Here is a 21,599-nt window from a genome sequence, read left to right as displayed (position 1 = left end):
AAACTGGACTGTATGTGGCCCACAATGGAAAATTTGACATCCTTGGTGGAAGATCTTCACTCCTGATGGAGTTTTCTGACTCTTAAGCTCCAACAGGAATTAGAAGGTATGTCAGGTTTTCAGTTTCCAAATGATTCAAAGTTTCTTTTTTTTTATTGGATCAGCAGATACGAATGTGTTCTGGTTGCTGACAAACCTCCATTGTCAGATAAGCTTGAATGAGTCCCCAATAGTGCAGATGGCACAACCCATACTCAAGACCAATATCATGTCACTTCATTATGTTCCTAGCTTGCAAGATCACTACCGCTGACCTCATCAAAGCTGGACGACCCATACTGACCTCATCAACGCAGCGTGACCCACTATGACCTCATCAAAGTTGGGCACCCCACAGAGCCCAGAGGGCTGACGATGGGCCTTAGAAAAACAACCCATCCATTAGGGTGCCAAGAGCACTGTAAATGTAGAGTGTCAGCGCCAGCCATCTTCACTGTCATGCCCAATTCTCCAACCCCCCACTTGAGCTACTCGCTGGACAATGGGGCCACTAAACCTCCAACCCTCCCAGCCACAATGTCCGCCCACGTTGGCTGGCAGCAAGCAGTGACGGGGGCAGGGGGGTGCCGGATGGGGAGGCCTGCTGCAGGATGGGACTCTTATTGAGTGTTTGAGCGATGAGCCAGGTCATCACATCTACCCACCTCATCCATCATGCCCCACAAACGGACACAAATAGAGAGGACACATTCCTGCCTCCGCTCCCACTACCACATTCAAGCCCTCTCCAGCCTTTTCTCTGCGTCTCCGTCACTTTGTGAGCCAAGGCCTCAAGAAAAAAATAAAGAGGACCAGAGTTCAGACTCTCCCTCGCTCTTGGAGGCCATGGGAGCGCCAGAAGAAAGCGCCAGGTGGTGTTCTGACTCTTGTCTCTTAGTATAAATTTTGACGTGGGTCAAAATGATGGGCAGCCAGAAGGACTGTATGGAGTGAGGAGGCGCGAGAGAGATGGACGGACAAAGAGCGAGTAAAATTATTTTCTGGAGTAATAAAGAGAGAAACGAAAACATGTCAATCCACATTGTAGTCCTTTATTTCTTAGTTGTTCCTCCCACAGTATTGAATTGAAATGCATAACAGTTACATTGTAGAAAGCATTAAAACAAAGTACCTCAACTTGCTGATTACTTTTTAAAGTCGATTATAAACAAAAACAACGACAAAAAACAAATAAACAAACCAAAAAAAAAAGAAGAAAAATCTGGTCCCTCAAAACGGGAAAATAAATGAAATTAATCTGTTATTTATCATAAGTTTGGCACAAGGGATTAACATGAACCGAACATCACACAAGCTTGCAGACAACCGTAGAAAATGTCAGATACAGATCTTATCAGACCAATCATGCGCTTATGAAGAAATTATACCTGGCTTTTTTATTATTAATTCTTTATACTGTTTTTCCTTTTTTTTTTTTTTTTTTTTTTTTTTTTTTTTTTTTTTACATTTGAATCAATAAATTGTCATAGAAAAAACCCCTAAGTAATATCTATTCATCAACTGATTTCATTAGTAGAATAAGGAGTGAATTGTATGTTTTAATACTATCCGGCCCTCAAATGTAATCTACAAACCCCATTCAACTGTGGGATTGGCCCGGCTGGGAATCTCCCCCTCGCCCGGGCTAAGAGCAGTGCTATTCAGTAAACAAACTACAGTTTGCCAAGAAATAAATACAATTCTCAAAATACAACAGCAAATAACAACAACAACACCAACAGAAACCAAAATGAAAAACAAAATCGTGATTGTCTAAAAATGAAAGACACACAAGCATGGAGTAGCTAACGACTAGCATTCGGGCTATTTAGTGGTATTGTTGGTGGACTAGGATGGATTCAAAGGCTTTGAAAAAGACTTATGTCCTCGACAGAACAACAGTTAACTTCAGCACTGGATACTTATTTCAGTAAATTAAACAAAACAAAACAAAGCAAAAAATCATCGTGTTTTCTTCTCTTCCACTAAACAGACAATCTATTTATATCCTTTCACAGACATCGCAGGTGGGCAGGATGGAGTGCAGTGGACAACAGTTGTCAGACACTTGTGTACAGTGCTATGATTGTGCAGACACACACAGCTATGAAAGATGCAGATGGGAGACTGGCCTGATTTTAGTTGAGCAATCGCTATCTTATGTTTGTACTTCAGTTCAGTTCAGTGATATTAAAGCACCGCCAGTGCTATCCTTACATGGAACGATTTTCATCTGAACCGAGGTTGCTCGCCCGACCTTTTAATGTTTTATCATCATGTATTCATGGGAAACACCTGTTGATCTCTCCGGGGGTTCAAAGGGAATTCTCGTTCTGGTTCTTATGCTTTACACACTGTGAAACATGCTAGGCTGAAACCAGCTGTCTTAGACGCCACCAGCGTTACTCTCGGTGTAAAATGTTCTCCTTGCTTTGTATGTGCCGGCCAGAAAATTCAGTCGAGTGACGACAAATCAGCATATCCACTTCCCACAACTTTCAGCTGCCTTTGCTGTGCAAAACATAGAAATTCAGAAGAATAAATACGGCTATTATTACTTTAGCATTATTATTTTCACCACATCCTGGTTGGTGTCAATGTAACAAATCAATTTTAGGGTCTCAGAGGGACATTTTTGCTCTCTATCTGCTGGAGGTTAATTTTTTTTTTTTGGGGGGGGGGGGGCTTGGGTTGGGATGGATTTTGCATGGGCAGTGGCCGTGTTTTGGGGGTAAGGCGCCTCACTCAGCAGTCGGATGGGCTGTGGTTCCTGCTCAGCAGTCACTCTGTGGACAATCAGGGATTCCTGCAAAATAGCCCCTGCAATGGACTGCCAGTGCCATAGGTGGATCAGGGTCGGGTCGAGAGCTGAAAAGGTAGGTGCAAAGAGGTGTCATCATACATGGCTGAGGGATTGGATGGCACTGGATTCAGCGGCAGCCCGTGCCAGACTGTGCCACATGGTGGCTGGGGTGTGGGTAGCTGGGTGAAGAGTGTCCTTTTCAGCCAGGGACAGCATCATGGCATAAGCCTGAAGGAGTAAGGGGTGGATTACAATTTACTATATTATTTACATAAAAAACATTAAGTACACTGCAGATAATCGTGTATATGGATTGTCTGTATCTAAGCTTACGCGCGCGTGCGCGTGTGTGTGTGTGTGTGTGTGTGTGTGCATCTTTATCTACCTGAGACTTTGATTTCCTAAAGAGCGGCTGTTTGACTGCCTCAGTCAGAGATGGGGAACCAAATGAGCCGTCCTCCTCATCCCCATCCCCATCTCCGTCACTCAGTTCGCTCTCGTCCAGCTTGCGCATTTCAGTAAAGCGATGGATGTGATCCAAGGCTGAGTAGCTGCTCTGCTCCTCCTCGTCTTTATACCTGAAAGTCATGTCAAACATCAGTTAAAAGCTGCCAGGATACTTTTGACTTCAAAGCATTGTATTTAAAGTGATACATTTTGTTTTGGAGCTGCAACCTTGCGTCAAATTACCTCCTTGGAGAAGTTTTACAGCTGAGATTCAAGTCATTTGGCTCACTCAAGTCCATTTCGTCTTGTATGATGGGATCACCGAGGTCGCTTTGGAGCACCTTGCTTTCTGATTTTTCAGGGGTGTTGCTAGGCTCCTCCCCTTCTTCTTCATCCGCACCTAACTCTTCCGCTTCCTCATCTTCCAGGTCATGTGACCTATGGCTGGCCATCAGTGGCTTTTCTTCTTCAAATGGACCGCCATTTAGCCTGCAGACCAGGAACATTAGTTCATGAGGCTTGTTCAACGCAGTAGGCATTTAAGGTTGAAGAAATGAAACATCCACCCTGTTGGCTGAATTATGTTATTCATATACTCATTCTGTTTTTGAGAAAATATGCAGTGTGATTAAGGAATTCTTCCAGTGTTTGTAGATGAACTGATGTGAGGCAGAACAGGGCAGCTGGAATTGAGCAGAGCCGGAATCCCGTTTGTCATCAAGGCTTTGAGGCCCCTTTGGGCACAGCAGCACTGGGTTGATCATTGCAGCACTTAAATGGAGTGCTCTGCCTCTCTCCTTGTTTATTTTCCCTACTATCTCGTATTCATCTAATAGGCAAAATATTTAGCTGACAGCCCCATTTGGTGGGAGAGTTATGAGAGCGCTGCCAACCAGCCCATTCCTCTATCCCTGTGGAGAGGGAAAAGGCCAGCTATCCAAACTGCCTGAGTCTTAATCTGTCCCTCTGTTTCAGTGCCACAGGAAACCGCCATTTGGTAAATCATCTGGAACCACATTAAGACTGATTCACTAATTACACTCTGGGACATCTTTCGTCAGCTCCCAAATATGCCATTTCTTGCACAAAGGATTCAGAGAAGGGGACTGAAAATTGAACGGGGGAGAAGGAGATTCATAGGAAACACAACACATCAAGCACAACACCACATAATTATAGAATGCTTATAAACAGCATAGCCGCACTGGATTTAAAAGGGATACGTTTGAGAGGGGGAGAGAGGTAATTACACCGTATTCGATTTTAGCACAAAAAGGATTTGCGTCGTTTTGTCTCAGATTTCAGGAACTGATAATGTTGTACCGTCAGCAGTGTTCTCGTCAGAGTTCAGGTGGTATTCAGGGCTGCAAGGAAGAACTAGCTCCAAAAGAGGGAGTGAGAACTCTGTGATTAAGAAAACAGATTCGCTAATTACGCTTTCAAACGTGGTAATTTGCTGGGGATAAAGTATCTATCAGAAGCAGTCAGCAGTGCAGCACTTTGAAAGGAAACACAAGCTGACCCTTTGACCCCACCCCCTCTACCCTCTTCCTGTAGGCAGACATGTTGGTTCCAGATGTGGTCCTCTAACTGCTGCACTACCCCTCCTGCCTCCCGTCCCTCTGACACTCTACCGCTCGGCCCTGCTCTCACAGGCCTTCTGCTCAATCACGAGCTAGTCTGCGAGATCTCTATCGGGCCTCCAGTGATCAAACCAACATGGGGCGCGTGAAAACAAACTCAGGGACCAGAGTAGACCTCGCAACTGTTATCCGATCTGATCACAGCTACAAGAATTTGTTTGCATAAAGCCCAGATGAAGTTGCATGTATATTGATATCTTTTCCTACATGTGGTCAAGAGGCAATTGATTTAAAGAGCTTGCTCACTTTTCCAAATCTTAAATGTCATCGCAGATAAGAGTTCTTTACTCCAGACCCCCCAAAATGATGCGATTGTTATTAACAAAGCCTGGCTGGAAGGTATGAAATTGGATGTCTAAAAATGGTGGATAGTGGTCGACACATTATTGTATATATATTTTGGGTGTGTGTGTAAATCCCACACAGTTAATACATATTCAATCTAATGTGGATTTACCAGTATCCTTTCAAAAGATCACCCTTCATCTGTTTTTTCCCTATCTTTTAATTATTTATTTTTGAATCAGCTCGGGCCCTCCAGGCCAAGAAACAACCATCTCCTTGTAGAAGTAGAAATAGGAGGAAAGACGGGCACGTATCACCACATAAAGCTGCTCTCACCCTTCCTCTGAGGGGTCCGGTGATGTCTGGTTCTGGCTTGTGTTGCTGATAAAATTTCTTATTTCATTGAAATAAGAGTCCTCTTTGTCATCCAGTATGGCGCTGCTGCTGTCCAGTTCAGACTGTGGGGACGACATTGCAGTTCCTATAGAAAGAACACATTCCAGTCATCATGTGTTTGAACTTGATGCCACCAAACTGTTTTTAAGGATGAAAGTATGCCGTAAAAGACATGTTTTGTTTGTCAGTCTGTCAGTGTGACATCTGTATCTGTATCTACATTACATCACTGAGGAAAATATGAATCGTGCTTTAGAAGGATGGGGGTTTGATCCCTGGCTGTATCCATGGGCAAGCTACTGAACCCCAAGTCGCACTTTGTATAGAAAAAGAAAGTGCTTGTATGAACGTGTGTGTGATTGGAGGACTGAGCCTTTTAATAAAAAGTGCTCAGAGTAGAGGAGCGCTAAGTGAAAGCCTATTCAACATTTAGATTTCTACTGGATTCTTCACTCTATTTGTCATTTTTTGAGACCTTAAGACAGTTTAAAATAAATTTATGTGACATCTGAGTATACTTGGCCCCACTGAATGCTAGTAATGATACAAAAGCCGAAAGCTTAAGACGCTATGGTTTTATTATATAAACTGTGGAGAAAGAATTTTTCTACAAAGTATCCATAGTGTTTGTGTTTTGTGTTGAGTGGGGGGAATATATAATTTAATGCCGAAAAAAGGAAAGCTTGACAGATAATTGATTTGCATTTGATGGATTGCTCATTGTGTCTGATTAAGTGGCGACCTCCTCTTAGGCCCGCTGCCGTCGGCTCCTGGCCAGGTGTCACTGCTCGTTCTGCTGATTCAGAGTCAGAGTGATGCAACCTCTCAACCCATAAGCTGTGAGCTGTGCTGCTGATGAAAGCAGCTCATTCAAAAATATTTTGTGCTGTTGTTGCAGAGGTCGATGGCAGATTTATATAATTTAATTTCTCAGCCTCTGAGATTCTCTCCGATCAGGAGTATATTTTGTTTTATGCTATGCAGTGGAATGATTGATGAATCTAACGAGTCAGCAAATGCTGCTCTCATTTTCTCTGATAATACGGAAAGAAAAAAAAAGAAAAAGTAGCTTGATTATTGTATCTTATTACAAAAAAACCCCATATATATATATATATATATATATATATATATATATATATATATATATATGTATGTATATATATATATATATATATATATATATATATGTATGTATATGTATATATATATATATATATATATATATATATATGTACGTATATGTATATATATATATGTGTGTGTGTGTGTGTGTGTGTGTGTGTGTGTGTGTGTGTGTGTCCACGGTCTACAAAACTTGCTACACACCTGACAGATTGCCGTTCTCGTGCTTTTTGAGGTGGCGATCCAGGTTGGTCTGCTGACCGAAGCAGCGGTCGCACAGGTGGCACTTAAACGGCTTCTCCTTGTTGTGGATGTTGCGAATGTGACGCTGTAGGTTGGAGGAGATGCTGAAGGAGCGGTCACAGTACTTACACCTGCAGAAAGAAAGTAAATGCCTTTCATTTAGCTCAGTAATTAAATGAAGAAAACATCAAAACGCACATGCCGCTGGTCATAAATACAACTGTACTGCATAATGAATCAGGAACCTGCGGTTTGTTATGTGGGGAAACATAATGGGATACATAATGTAGGACACCACACACACACACACTCATACAGACAGTCCCAGCAGTCCCACAGTCCCAGACATGATGGAGGAGCTTGTTTAAGGTGAAACAGCTCTGCCTCTTATCTCCAGCCAGCGCAATAAAATTGCATTCTTCTCTCACAAAATAAGCACGCAACAGATTTGGTTTGAGCCCTGCAAAAATTAGGAGCTCCTGCCAAGTTTCTTCATGCAAAATTATACGAGAAGATTACATCTTTTCTTCTTGTGGAATTAGCTCGCTCGATTGGCTGTCCCTCAGGAACCCTCCCCCCCGGTTATCTCCACAAAAAATTACAATAAAAGGCGGTGATCTTTAATGGCATGCCAGCATGTAGAGTGCAGGCTATCAGGCTGGGGCAGTAGAGGCCTGCATCTGTCTTTCTCTCTCCCCTGTGGTCAGCAGGCCCCTTCCGAACTTTGGGCCAAAATTCCTCTACCTTAGTAACTACAAAGCCAAGCACCGGGGCATCCAAATGTAGTAAGTCTTCAGAATTAATTTTGCATGGGTACTGGACCACTGTTGTATTGTAACTAGTACTTCAGATGCACCTGGAAAAATCTGCTGGGCTGATAGGAGCAGAAAGGGGAGCCTTTAAACAAAGCTTCCAAAATGGAAAAAAAAAATAAGCACTAAGAGCTAAAATTACTATTTTTTTAACCACGATTTCTGGAATAAGATGGGAATAACTGTTTAGATGGGATGTAAGCCTCTATTTGGAGTAGCCAAAGTTGTTGTAGATCACTCTGTGACCACAGCTGCCGGGTGTGGACATCTGCCTGTGCTCCTCAACAACCCAAATCCCCCCAAACCTCCCCTTTCACCCAGGCGACGGACGCCATTTTTCATCAGGAAAATTGTTTAGCAGTAGTATAATTATTCCAGGCCTTTAATGGCATAAGAAAACACACATAAACTCTGTTCTAACTGTAGACAAGAAATCCCTGGGAAAACATCCACATGCTGTTAACAAATGAGTTGTGCTCTCTGTATGTGTGGCTCAGAGTACACTGTGTGAAAGTGTGTGCCCTGCTTTCACTCATATGTGTGAGGGGAGAAAAGCAGCTCTTTTTCATGGGGTGTTAATCGGCTATGGTGCAAAGCTGATTTTTGACTGGACAATTATGTGCCTGCAGACTTTTAGAGCTAAGTAAGGATAGATTGAGGGATACAAGTAAAAAAACATGAGGAGCCCGTAAAAAATGCTCTTACCTATACGGTTGCTCTCCTGTGTGAGTCCTCAGGTGGCGTGTCAGGTTGGCAGAGCGAGGGAATATTTTTCCACAGTATCTATAAAGGAGTACATAACATTTTGCAATTTTTAAGTGCTTCCAAAAAAAGAACAGGAATTCTTACTGCAATGTGTTCTCACTAAAACACAACCATATAAAAACAAAAAACTACCCACAAAACACACACCAGTCTCAGACAAGATTTACAAGAAAATATTCTGAGAAAGGAAAAAGAAAGAAAAACTGCAGAGACTACTAAAAACTATTAAAAAATAATTTATGACTGACTTAAAAGTGAAAAATACAAGCTAAACTAGGGGCTTTAGTTACCTGCATGTGTAGCGCTCCTTTCCCTTGCGCAGTAGCGTGTCGGGAAGCGCCGAGGGCGGAGCTCTGAAGTCAAACATGGAGGGAACCGAGCGCAGCAGGTCACCAGGCTCTGGCTTCAAGGAGCCAAACGTTTCCAGCTTCTCTGCCATGTTCTCGATTGCAGTCATCTGAAGAGACAGGAAAAAGGAAGGACAGAGTGAGGGGCCATGTCAGCTAAGAAGAAATGAAATCTGACTTTTCATAAACAAGATTTTGAGACAACACATTCAGCGTGTTTTGGTTTCTGATTGCCAGATGCAGTAAAAATGCAAAAACTGACAATACCTAAGAAGCACAGAAATCCCACATTGTTTACATTAAGCACATAAGCCAAAGAGTTATGGATTTTTCTTAATAGAGAACCTACTTTCTATATAGATTCGCTCACATCGTTTGAGTAATGAGTCTTGTTTACAGGCAAAAAACAGTTGAAAAGTCAAACAAGTGCCGAAGGAGAATTCTCATTATGACGCTCATGAATAATTCATACATCACAAGGTCAAATTCCTGTATGTGCATGACAAGAACACTGGAAACTGATTCATAACTTTGCCGAAAAATGAAAACCAGTACGCTCCCATTCATGGTTAGTGGCGAGCAGGTGTGCAGCTGTGAATGTTAAATTAAGCCATTGCTTGTTCTGTTCCAAACATGCATGTACAGTAGGCAGATAAACACACACGCACACGCACATAGGAGGACTGCGGCCAATCTGCTAATGAAGCTGAACCTTTACTTTCATCGGATACTCTCTGGGGAGATATCCGTATGTGTATGTGCGCTCATGTATGTATATGAATGAGAAACTATGAGCTGCATGGTGGTCGTAGTTGATTAACTACCTTCAGTGTGTGTAAAAAACGGAAAATATATTTGTGTGAGAGAGTGAGGAATGTTCCTGTAATGCATTTGTGTGTGTGTGTGCAAAATGTGTGTGCTTACAGGCATGTCCGTTGCATGTGATTGCACATGCTTAGTGTGTATCTGTCTGTGTGTGCGTGTTTGTGTGTGTGTGTGGCAGAGGAGTGATTCATGTCCACTGCCGGGCTGTAAACCATTCTGTGCACAATGCGGGCAGACAGCACATTCGTCAATATGAAAGATGTTGACATTACTGATCAAGGGCCAGACACGGGTAATAATGATATCGCTGTGCTGAGAGGGGCGGGATGGGGGAGGAGCGGGGGGCTGGAGGGGGAGTGAAGGGAGAACTAGAGGGAGGAGGAGAGGGAGGGGCAGGGGTCTCAGTAGGCCGCAGGGCCTGACAGGCCATCTCACACACACACACACACACACACACACACACACACACACACACACACACACACCGTTACAAAGTTTTCTTTTTTTTTAGCAGACTCACACATTTGCATTATTTTGCCTGTATTGAATTTTCAGCCTGTTTCTCTTTCTTATTTCAATAATGCAACAAATCAATGGTGATTCGGGTCCTCCACCAGAGCCCTGCTCCGACTTTGACATTCCATCTCCTGCTTTCACCCCCTGTCACTCTCAGGCTTCACGCCAAGATCGAGGAGACTGAGGGAAAAGAAACAGAGCACGAGAATTGGAGAAGAAGCATGATGAAGGACTAGATGATAGGAGGGGGGGGGGGGGGGGGATGGAAGAAAGAGAGACAAAGAGGGAGGAAAAAAAGGGTGCAAACAAGAAAGTAAGAAAAGGCAAAACAGAGTCCGGAGAGAGAAGGACTGATGGCTGATGGAGATGGCTGATGGATGGCGGTGGAGTCGGGTGTTGGGAGTGGCTGATTAGGAGTGACGGGCGAGTGTAAAGTTCCTGCCGCAGCCGTCGGCGTTCCCACTGAGGGAGGATGTGGAGTGTCAGGTCTGTTTGATTATGAATATGCCAGTGCTACACGCCATGAATCAAAGGCAAAAGAGAGACCAAGTGGGAGAGAAGAGAGAAAGAGAAGGCGAGGAAGTGAGAAAAGAAGGGGGGGACGGGCTGAAAGATAGGCAAGAGGGAGGTGAAATGCTTTCATATTTCTTTTGAATGTATTTCATTGGGCTCTTTTCAGAAACTGGAATGAATGCTCAGTTTGTCTGCACTGCTCAATGAGAAGCCATAACTCCTGGGAACATTAGGGCCCCTAAAGCTGTCGGCAGTATCGAACCTGTTCGATAAGACATTTTTAGAGCTGAAAGCTACTCCATCTTGGCTCCATCTACTGGGGAATTCTGATCCCACCTCAGTCTACTCATGCGGCTGCTCTCTGTTAAGACTCGTCTCTTTTTATATGAAAAAATATACATGGTGGAGTATATTTTCTTTGCATACTGACTACTTCCCATGATAAAAAAAAACTGATCACAACTGTTCTTTAAATCCGTTGCTGCAATTTTTTATTTTTTTCAGTAAATGCTCCAAAAGGAGATTTTTCTAGCAAAATAACTTGTGTGCGGGGACACGGCAAATGACTCACACATCCAGTCCAATAGACAAGTGACCATCAGTCAGCTCCATGTTACACTTCAAACACTTTCAGCCATTGAAATGATTTTATGGATGTCGAGTCAGGCTCACTTGGAAATATTGCGTGCGAAATGTTCGACATTTTGATCTACCCGCATGTACATTCAACCACACACACACACACACACACACACACACACACACACACACACACACACACACACACACATACACACACATACAGACACACACCCCTACTAACCCCCCCCCCATCCCTCCCTCTGGGCAGTGTGTATGCATCTGTAAACTTGCTTGTTTCTGTAGCACCACTCTGGGACCAGCAGTTGATTGGCTATCTTCAGATGTCAGTGATGCTGTTAGGGCCCTAATTAGCGAGATGCATTCTCATTTGTTGATCTTTATCGGGAACCAGATGTTTGGAGGGAGGAACTAACCTCCCGCTCCCCCCGCCTGTGTCCCAAAGACACTGTTACCCTCTTGGTGATGTAAAGCAGCACCCCTAAAGACCACTCACCACCCCACGTTCCACTCATCCCCCCTCCCCCCATGCCCATTTGCAAGAGGTCTGCTTCATTCTCCAAATAAGCAAACATATATTCAGGGCTGGTGCATGGAAAGGGTGTAGCTCAGTTGGAAATCCCCACTGAAACACTTTCATGTTAGAAGTAAAGATACGTCAAGATCGAAAGATGTAAACAAATCAAACAGCCTTGGATACACATACCATAGTATGTTAAACATTATAAACACTGATATGAAATTTCTTTTTATTGTGACAGGCCAAAGCCATGCGAATGCTGGGTGATGTCAGTTGGAAACTGTTTCGCAGCTCGTGCATTAATTGTGGGATAGGGTTTGTTTGCTTGACGTACGGACACATGGCAAAATTGTATGTTAGAGAGGAACTTACCCAAGTTCTCTGATCTGGCAAATGAAACTGAGGGGCGGAAGAGAAGGAAAAGAGAAAGCAGTCAGAACCAGAAAGTGGCGCATGAATCAACAGCTTTTGATTGGACACATATGGGTACAGAAGGGATGATGGGCCTTGGTGCAATTAACTTTGAATGAGCAATGAGCTGCCTATCTACGGAGTTATGGCGCTGGAATTATATGAGGCTCTTATAGTTTCCAACACTTCCTGGTGTTCAATAAGCTCATTATAGAAGGCTACAAATTCAATTCCAGTATGTAATCTAAGCCAGTATTGGCTAGCAGTAAAATTTCCTGCCAGGAAATAAAAAGCTGAATCACTAAAGGTTGAAAGAACTTCCAGCCCCCTCAACTTTGCAAGCTCTCTTTTAATATATTGCTCAAGAGTGACTCAGGTGACTGAAAACAAACCTCCTCAAAAGTACGCAGAACAGCCCATCGCCTGGTCTGGCTGAGACCTACCCTGGTCTGGTATTTGCGGGAATGATTTGTGTGTCCAGACATCATAAAGTCATAAAGATGGCCTAAGCACTCAGTTAGTGTTTCTACTGATAGGACACCTCATTAAGGCATGTGGGACGGCCATGTGGCTGCTGCAGGCTGGACCCATGCAGCAGTCTGGACAGGGGACATAAATCAGACAAATGAAACAGCCTGTAAAAACCAGACCTGAAACAGCCAGAAAAGAGAGAAAAAAAATCATGTGCCTGAGAAAGTGGTGTTTTCACTTTCCAGCAGACCGTTCTCACCCGCGGGGGAAGATTGAACAAATGAACGTCAATGCAACATGTCATCGACATGCATACACACAGACCCGCGTGCACGCATGGACACATACCCGTTAAATGGAGCCTCACGCTGGAAATACTGGCACAGAAAACCCAGGGGCAGAAACCGTTGCTTTAAGAGCATATCATTTTTTTATATTGTAATCAAAGACATATTATAGGAAGATGTGTCACAAAGTGGCCTTTCTTTCCGAAACACATCTGTTTCGGGGAGCCAGCAGCGGGCTTAACAGGCAGTAGCTTGGGTAAAACTAGAGTCACGTGCTAATCCTCATTAATCCAGTCTGGTCAGCCTGTGATAACCATTAAGGATAAAAGCTCTTTGTAGAAAGAATCATAATATGCACTGGTTGGTTAAATTACATGTTGCTGTCACTGCTGTGTACATAGGAGGCCAAGAGTGGACTTGTAAGCTTGAATTGTGCCATTGTTTGATGGCAAGACCCATGACAGCTGTGATGAAACTCGTACCCTTATAAATTAGGGCAGTATAGGCATCTAAATCATCAACTTAAATAACTAAAAGAGTAAAAGTAGTAGGTAGGAATGTGCTGCTGAACTGGTAAGAATGCAATATTTAATCCTTTATGTTGTACCCGGTATGCATCCTTTCCCAAATTTCCCCAATTCCTATGAAAGCCATAGTTTAAACCTACCTGTGGATGGAAAAGGAAGCCCGGAGCGGGTCGCATGTACTTGTCTTTCAGAGTCTCAAACGGATCGCTCATTCTCCTCTTCTCAACCCTGCTAATAGTAGATTTCTATTAGCTCTTAGTGGTTATCAGTGAGATTATATTCAGTTTTACAAAATAACTGACAAACTTTGCAAATCTGTATGCACATTTGCAGCATATAGAAGTAATTACATTTTTTAAATACTGTTATTTAACCAAATAAAGGCTTAGAGAGTTACTGGTAATAACAATACCTATAGATGGGGTCCATGAAGAAAGGGGTGGGCCTAGCATGTTGTAAGGAAGTGTCTGCTTTTGGGATCTCCACCACTCCTTTCTCCTCTTCGTAATTTGGATTCTTTTTTGTCTCCTCCTCTCTTGGATTACGCCCACGGCCCCTGGCCCCAAGGCTCAAATCTAGTGGTTGATCCTGACCCATAGATTGGGCCATTTCTGGTTTGGAAGACGCAAAGGATGCTAACTTTTCCTCCTTTCGCTTGGTGGTGAGGTCAAATGGGGACTCTGATGAAGACTTCCCTTGGGCCTTCTTGCAGTCATCTGCAGGTGATTGTGGCTCCCCCTTCAGGCCTGCAGTTCTGAGGTCCCTGTCTGGGAAGGGGTAAACCGGAGGAGAGAACGCTGGGAAGAAAGGCAGTGGAAACATAGAAGGATAGGGAAGAGACCCAACCTTCTTGTCCTGCAGGCCAGCTAGCCCTGTGGAGCCAAAATACTTCTCGGCAATTGAGGCAATGGCCTTAATAGAGTCATTCACAGCTCCTGTTACAGCTGTGTGTTCGTCCAGCGGGGACGGGATGAGGGAAGGGCCTGGAAAGTCTTTAGCAGCGCTGCTGCCCATCAGGCCGGGGCTTTGAGGGCCTCCTTCACTGGCCTTCCTCTTTGGACCTTTTCCGTTTTCTCGAGCAGCCCCCCTCTCCCTCTCACTGTCCATGTCGCTTTCGAGCTCAGAGCCTGATGTGCTCTCTAGATCACTTCCACTGGGTGTGCTGACATCATCCAGGTCGCTGCTTTCAGATTGGTCACTCTGCTTGTTCTTTTGCTTGGTATAGGATGAGCCCTGGCTGTCTGACACTGGCATTTGACTTCCAGGTGAACTGCCGTCTTTGCGGAGAGCTTTGAGAAGTTCTTGAGACTCCTGAGCACCAGGGCTTGGAGGCAGCAAAGGACTCTTGCTCAGCTCTACTCCAGGTCCAGCAACAGGTGCATGGGATGGCTGTCTGACAGGAGAAGTTGTGGCAGGAATGAGCGGCGGCCGGTGATAAAGTCCAGAGGGGAACAGGCCAGGGAAGCTGAAAGGAAATGCTGGGGCAGCAGGGAACGTAAGTCCGCTGTGATGTCGGCTAGCCCCAAAATAATCAGCAAGTCCTGCACTGCTGTGACCCATTGCAAGAGCTGATTTGTCCAAGCCAGGGGCCCCAGGGAGTGGCATACCCTGGGCAAACAGCCCTCCTGCTGTGAAGTGGTTCTTCCCTTCACAGAAGCGCCGGTGCTTGTTGAGGGAAGAGGTGGTGCTGAACATTTGCCCACAGTCCTTACATTTGATCTGTGTGCGGCAGTCAGCGTGCATGCGTTTGTGGCGGCAAAGGTTAGAGAACTGGGTGTAGGACTTGTGGCAGACTTCACCTGTAGGGAAACAGAGACAAGCATAGATTGCATCAGCCTCTGACATGAACTGAACCCCCACCCCTCCACCCCTCCCAACTCCTCATGCACATACACACCAAAATTACACAATTTAATATGACATTTCTATGCTTCAGGCCGGCTGAAGCAAAGGCAGAGGAAATGCAGCATGAGTGATACACTTGTGTTCCCATCAATACTCTGACAATGTTCCAGCAGAACAGAAAAGAAGAGGTGTGTCCAGATCCTGGAATTGTCAGAGAATCTATTTGGTTGATGGTGTGAGTCACTCGCTGCCACTCATCAGCTGCACATCAAACCAAATTCCCAGGCATCTCCAGCCCCATTGTCCTTCCAGGGACGCTCCCAGAGAGTTCATAAACAATCACACAGAGACACACATGTGTACATGCAGTCACATTCACAAAATATCCACACACACCGCAAAGAAATTGTAATCACACACACAGGCATAAAGATACACACACACACACAAACGCACACACACACATTCTCAGCCTCATTCAGTACAATGGCTCTATTTTAAGTTTGAGAAGGAAGTGGAGTTGAATGAATCCTATCCTGCAGTCCGGTTCCCAGGGACAGGTCTCACGTCCTCTGCTGCTTCCCCCCCCCTCTCTCTGGGCCTCTCTAGTCACCCCCTCAGCCCCCTCACCTTGTCCCCATAGTTGGCTCTGTCATCCTGCGCTTACTGACCTTCCCACAGTCAACAGCCACACTCTCTATGCCTGCCTGTCAGTCTGTCTGTCTCCGGAGACGTACAATGACAACACCCAACAAAAAATCCACCATCTGATGGTATCTGTTGGTCATTATTAATCTGTCAGCTATTTCTATTGTAAATGGATGATTTAATAGTGGGAATAGTAACCCATCATATGCTATTTTTGTTGTGCTTTTCAGTTTTCTGTCTCTGAACTTCTGTCATGCAGAAGATGTCCCTCTTTGTCACACCCCTCCCACACTATGGATTTTGTGGATTGCAGCTTGTGTTCACCCTACACTTTTAGGAAAGCAGTAAGAAGGATTTCTGGATGATTGATTTAGCTCATATTGTTATTAGATCTTCTAAACGAGGATAAGGAAGTGGTTAGGCTCACACTGTGGTTTCACTTCTGCATACTTTGGATGCTTTCCAGCCTCAAGGTGCACAAGAGGCAATTCAAGGAGATGGAGAGGGAGAACAGGAAAAAAAAGCATTTTGGAAGCACATTTGAATAAACATCCCAGAGGAACTCCAAATGGGAAAGTTCAAGCCAGGAGTGAATGTAATCCTATATTTTAAAAAAAGAAAAAAAAAGGTGAATTTTTAGGAACCAGAAAAATAAATTAAAATAAGGGTATTTGTGGCTAAGCTTTTTTGGACACAGCCAGGGCAATGAAGAAGAAGAAGAAGAAGCAGCAGCAGAGGAAGGAGAAGGAGAAGAAAAAAAATTCCCTGAGCCCAGACCTTTCAGTCAATTTAACCAATGAAGCTGACGTCTAGCACCGTGACGTGAAACAGCAGTTTCTCAATTTCTCTAAGCGTTACCTAATCATCACCATGGGTGTGTTAGGCCATTTTAAACTGTTTAAAAACACTAAAGAATTTGTCTTTTAAATTTGCTTGAAATTAGTCCAATTAAGCTTCTACAATGTGCAAATTTTATCCAAAAAAAGAAGGAACAAGAGCTATTAATGATCTCTCCTTGTGTCTATATTTTTTTAAAATACAAGTACGCCCACATAGCCTGAGCAGACTGGAAGAAAAAAGCCCTTTGACTCAGTTTAGTTCTTGTGACATTTACAGCCTGAGAACATACGCATCACACTCACACTGTGGGGCAGGATTCACCACATGTGTGTATTCTTCAGCTCTTAATAAACTGAAAAAACAAAATATTATAAACATGCTCCTGTGAAAAGTGCAGTAGATAAATAATGTTCACTTGAGTGTGGGAATTAACAACCCAGCACCTCTGGGTGCTTCCCGTTCATACAAAAGCTTGTATGCACGCATCCTTGACACACTGCGTGCACTAAATCACGAATACTAGTATGCACACACAAGCACATGCATACAGACCCTACAAGAGCACTCACACAAAAAGGCACTTCGCATATGATTTCTCCCAGGCAGCCATCATGTTGGAGGCTGCTTTGTCTCTCTCTCTTTTTTTAGACAGCTATTAGTTGTTTTTAAACCTGCATACTTTCTGCTGATTATAGCAAATGGACTCCAATTCAGAGGAAGCGCAGGGAAGAGGGGCTGTACATGTGGTTGCTATTTGTGAGGAATGGTGCGTGTTCTGGAGGCAAAAGATGAGATAGGGAAATCTGAAGTCTTCACTGGAGATGCCGTCACTCCTGCCTAAGTATATGGATATTTATTTATATGTGTTTGTCTGTGTGTTTTCATGGCAAAAGAGAAAGATAGTATGTATTTAATATGCACAGATTTGTATGAGCCCACTTAAAAAAAACAAACAATAAAAAATAAAACAGGGGAAAGAGGAAAGGGGCAGAGGGTGGAGGTCATAATGCTTCAGGGGATATGGAGATCAGATCTCTTGTGTGAGGTGGTGAAAGTGTGAAAGGTCAAAGGTTTTTGGATCCTGCAGGAGTTAGCGAGGACCCCAAAAAAATAAGAAAAAAGAAAGTATGTGCTCAAGAAATAAAGAAACCAAGACACAAGACAAAAAAGCCTGCAAGATGTATGTCAACAAAACATTAGATTAAATCACAGTTACAAGCAAAATCAAGGTTAGACAAAGATTCAACGATTCAAACTGAATTACATGCTCGTTAAAATGCTGTTATTAATATGTCAGCAGTGTGCGAGGCTTGGTGCAGAAAACAGACTGCATGGGCCTTTCTAAAGAAACGTCTTTGCTTTGCTGCAGTATATTATCACGTGTAAACCCTGTAGAACATTACAAGATTAGTTCTGGAGAAAAAGACCTGCAGAAGGATGAAGTGATTTTTTTCCCCCAAAAAACACATTAGAAGGCAAGCCAAAGCATGTCATTACTGTTATTCTTATAATGTACTGAGTAGACTTACATAGGTAGGGTCTTAGTGACTTACACATGAAGGGCTTGACACTGCTGTGGATGTGCTTATGCTGTTTGAGGCCTGAAGACGTTGCAAACGTCTTGCCACACTCAGAACAGGCATGAGCACGCGCCCCGACGTGCTGCGAGCGAATGTGCCTTTGGAGGTTACTGGGGTCTGTGAACACCTGCTGGGGGGAGGAACCACACAGACACACGGGAGGGTTACTATCTGCTTCTAAAATAATGTGCAGAGGGGACACATGTGCACAAATATCTGCATCCCAAATCATGAAATATTCCCTTCAACAGTCATCACTCTACCTTTGAGCAGTTTTCACATTCGTAGTGCTTGCCACTGTCGTGCGACATCTGATGTCGGATCAGGTTCGATTTCCAGTTGAAGGCCTTGGGACACTGGTCACACTTATATTCTCTCTCCTCACTGTGGGACAAGCTGTGGGCCTCCAGGCTGCAGAAAAGAAAAAAGAAAAAAAGACAATGAGAATGGAAGGATTTGTCTTGTATCACATATTTGTTTGTCAGCACTTGCTCGAATAAATTATGGGATGAAATGTGTCCATCCCATCCAGTTACCTCTGAACATCAGGGAAGACCTGGTCACACTCTTTACATTCGTGTAGTCCTTGGGACATGTGGAGGGGTCGCAAGTCTTGAGGTTCTTGGGCTTTCAGGTCATTGTCGCCTCCTAGATTACATAAGAAGTTATACAAGCAGCTCAAAAAAAGCTTCATTCACTCGAAAGTGGAAGGTTTTAAAGTCGTCCTCATGGCTAAAGCGTAGATCAGATTCACCTTTTCCACAGAGCACTACTCTATGATCTCATTTTCAGTTGCTCCGATGAGAGACAAAGCACTTAGATCATTAGTGTCTTGGTCCCAGTTCAGCAACACATGTTTCTCGACACTCTGCACAACTCTATTTTTATGGTGGTAGAAAAAAAGTAATAATAATGAAAATTCAAACCTGGGTTCAGGAAGGAGGAGGGGGGCATCCCACACGGCTTCTTCTGGTGGTCCAGCAGCTGGTTGCGGGACTCAAAGTGCTGGTCACAATCCTCACAGCGGTACTGCCTCTCCTCTGCGTAGTGCAAGGTGTCGGGGCGGGAGGGGGCAATTAACAGAAAAAAAACCATTTGTGAGATATGTTTACAGCAGAGAGAGAAAAAAACAAAAACATTTGTGTCTGCGCATGCGTGAGGTGCCGACCATGAATATCAGGAGCCATCGTATCACATGAATACTCTTCAGCCTTCATGAAAAGTAGCAGCTCCTGGCCAGGAAAAATCTCTCTGGTGACTTTGTAGAATATCTGTAAGACACAAAATATTTTTATGACTTAAGCAGAAGTTTTCAAATCAACCCTTGAATCAAAAGAGCCCCGCAGATACGTATCAAAGAATTTGCTTCAGTCCTTTGTTTTATAGTAAAAATGTTGCGTCGGTCACTTTGTGTTAACTTGTCTCTTCTAGGTTGTCGATAACAGCACGAGGCAAGCGTTGCAGAGGTCACGTGAGGTAGCTGTACTGTACAGGCATGCGCATACACACATGATTGTCATAGCACCACCGCACACGCAGAAGAGACGTATACATGAAAATACACACAGTCATTAAGTTGTAATTACTCATCCTGTAAGGCATCCATCTTCATGAATACAAAAAGAAAACACAAACAACTGCTGAATAAATATACTCGTCTGTAAATACTCTACACAGTAATGCTTGTAGTGGACAGGAAGTGGCAACGACTATGTGGAGAGAAAGCTAATTAAACAAACAGCCAGCATAACGAACTATTATAAAATCAGCATTGTGTTGATTGACCATTTTCCCAATAGGAGAAACTTCCAGCTGTGCGATCAGTTTGTGTTATTTAATGCACCTATACTGACTTACGTGTACAGCATTTGTACATAAATAGTTTTGCTACGGCTAAATATGGGACCGTGCATTTTGAGTGGGGCAAGTCATATTTAAGAATCAGATGAGAGTCCCTGGGACTGTGGTGCTTCCCCTGGACACACAATAGGCTTTCTTTGTGAAACAATCACACATGGAGTTATATTTGGCACGCTTTGGACGTTTAACATATTACCTTCCTTTGCTGTGTCAACATGACAATGATGATAGAGGAATTTATTAGAAATGCGACAGGGGGGGGTGGAGAGAGTTGCTTCTGGGAAGGCGCAGGTCACAGATACGCCGCTTATGAAGGGAATTCCTGACTGGGGGAACACAAGAGCCGCCGTGGCTCCTGAGAGAGTTAAGATAAATATCTCGGTCACAATAAAGATCATGAGGTATGCTTCGGACTATAATTATTTGTGTCATTGTTCTTACTTCTGGCAAATGATATAATACTAAATGTGACACTACTGAGTCGCTGGAGTACAGGGAGCTTAAGTAAGTCGGCCGGACCAAGGCAGAGCTCTTGCGTGTCAATAACCTAGGAGTGATTGATGCATCGTAACTCATGTAGTTTTGTGGTAGCGTTAAAGTATGACTTAAATTCAGGCATAAAATGAATATGACCTGCCAAGAAAAGCAGTGGGAGGGCAACAGGGCCTGGAAGTCTGACTCCCATTACAGGGCTGAACCGGAGTCATTACAGTTATCCAGACCAGGGGAGACATATTACATAATAACCACCAAATGGAATCCATTTTTATGATTTATTTATTTATTTTTTAGTATTTGAGAATTTTTTTTGATTTGCCTTCATTTAACAAGGAAGGCCAGTAGTTAAAGTTAAAAGTTGGGGAATGTTTTTCCTGCTATGTTGAAGGAAGCAGATCTAGTATGAATAAAGAGAAGTGAACTGTGAGGGTCCCAAAACTATAATCTCTGTCATACCCTACTCTGCCCTCTGTACCAGAGATGCGTTTGCATGAATCTGGATCGTCTTTTTGTAGATCGCACATGGGCGCACAGACAAAGGGGCTCTCAAAGGGCCTCAAAGGGCACAAAAATATTGTGATCCAGAAACAATCAGACATCGGCACAAACAGACACGAGGGACTGTAGGGGTTCCGCTCTGAGAGACTGATACTGAGACTGAGCAGGAAGGCTCTTTGGAAAGTCACCAGAGCGCCGTTTAAAGTGCCAAACATAAGGCCCAAGAGCCAGAATCACTCCAATTGGAAAGCTTTG

The 21,599-nt window shown here is 43.7% G+C and overlaps 1 protein-coding gene across 13 annotated transcripts in view; it reads right to left on the bottom strand.

Annotated features, from left to right (window-relative positions):
* Nucleotides 1–1,071: 1,071 nt before the first annotated feature.
* Nucleotides 1,072–21,599, bottom strand: part of mecom (MDS1 and EVI1 complex locus) — a 125,086-nt gene continuing 104,558 nt past the window's right edge. For 2 of the 13 annotated variants that reach the window (XM_084950384.1, XM_084950397.1), the window contains 15 exons: nt 19,657–19,759; nt 19,415–19,528; nt 19,025–19,136; nt 18,752–18,899; nt 18,438–18,618; nt 13,988–15,374; nt 13,716–13,806; nt 12,252–12,278; nt 8,849–9,015; nt 8,499–8,576; nt 6,943–7,112; nt 5,554–5,698; nt 3,533–3,778; nt 3,228–3,420; nt 1,072–3,070 (listed from right to left, as the gene is read on the bottom strand). In XM_084950384.1, the coding sequence (XP_084806510.1) occupies nt 2,936–3,070; nt 3,228–3,420; nt 3,533–3,778; nt 5,554–5,698; nt 6,943–7,112; nt 8,499–8,576; nt 8,849–9,015; nt 12,252–12,278; nt 13,716–13,806; nt 13,988–15,374; nt 18,438–18,618; nt 18,752–18,899; nt 19,025–19,136; nt 19,415–19,528; nt 19,657–19,759 (3,297 nt within the window). In that variant the 3' untranslated portion in view covers nt 1,072–2,935. The remainder of the gene's footprint in view (nt 3,071–3,227; nt 3,421–3,532; nt 3,779–5,553; nt 5,699–6,942; nt 7,113–8,498; nt 8,577–8,848; nt 9,016–12,251; nt 12,279–13,715; nt 13,807–13,987; nt 15,375–18,437; nt 18,619–18,751; nt 18,900–19,024; nt 19,137–19,414; nt 19,529–19,656; nt 19,760–21,599) is intronic. The other 11 variants (XM_084950385.1, XM_084950386.1, XM_084950390.1 and 8 more) reach the window with 11 other exon arrangements.

This window comes from Perissodus microlepis, chromosome 14 (genome assembly GCF_051167445.1).
Source record: "Perissodus microlepis isolate ML-2025 ecotype Zambia chromosome 14, ASM5116744v1, whole genome shotgun sequence".
Classification (NCBI taxonomy): Eukaryota; Metazoa; Chordata; class Actinopteri; order Cichliformes; family Cichlidae; genus Perissodus; species Perissodus microlepis.
Note: the sequence above shows the minus strand (reverse complement) of the source record. Positions and strands in the feature narration are given on the sequence as shown.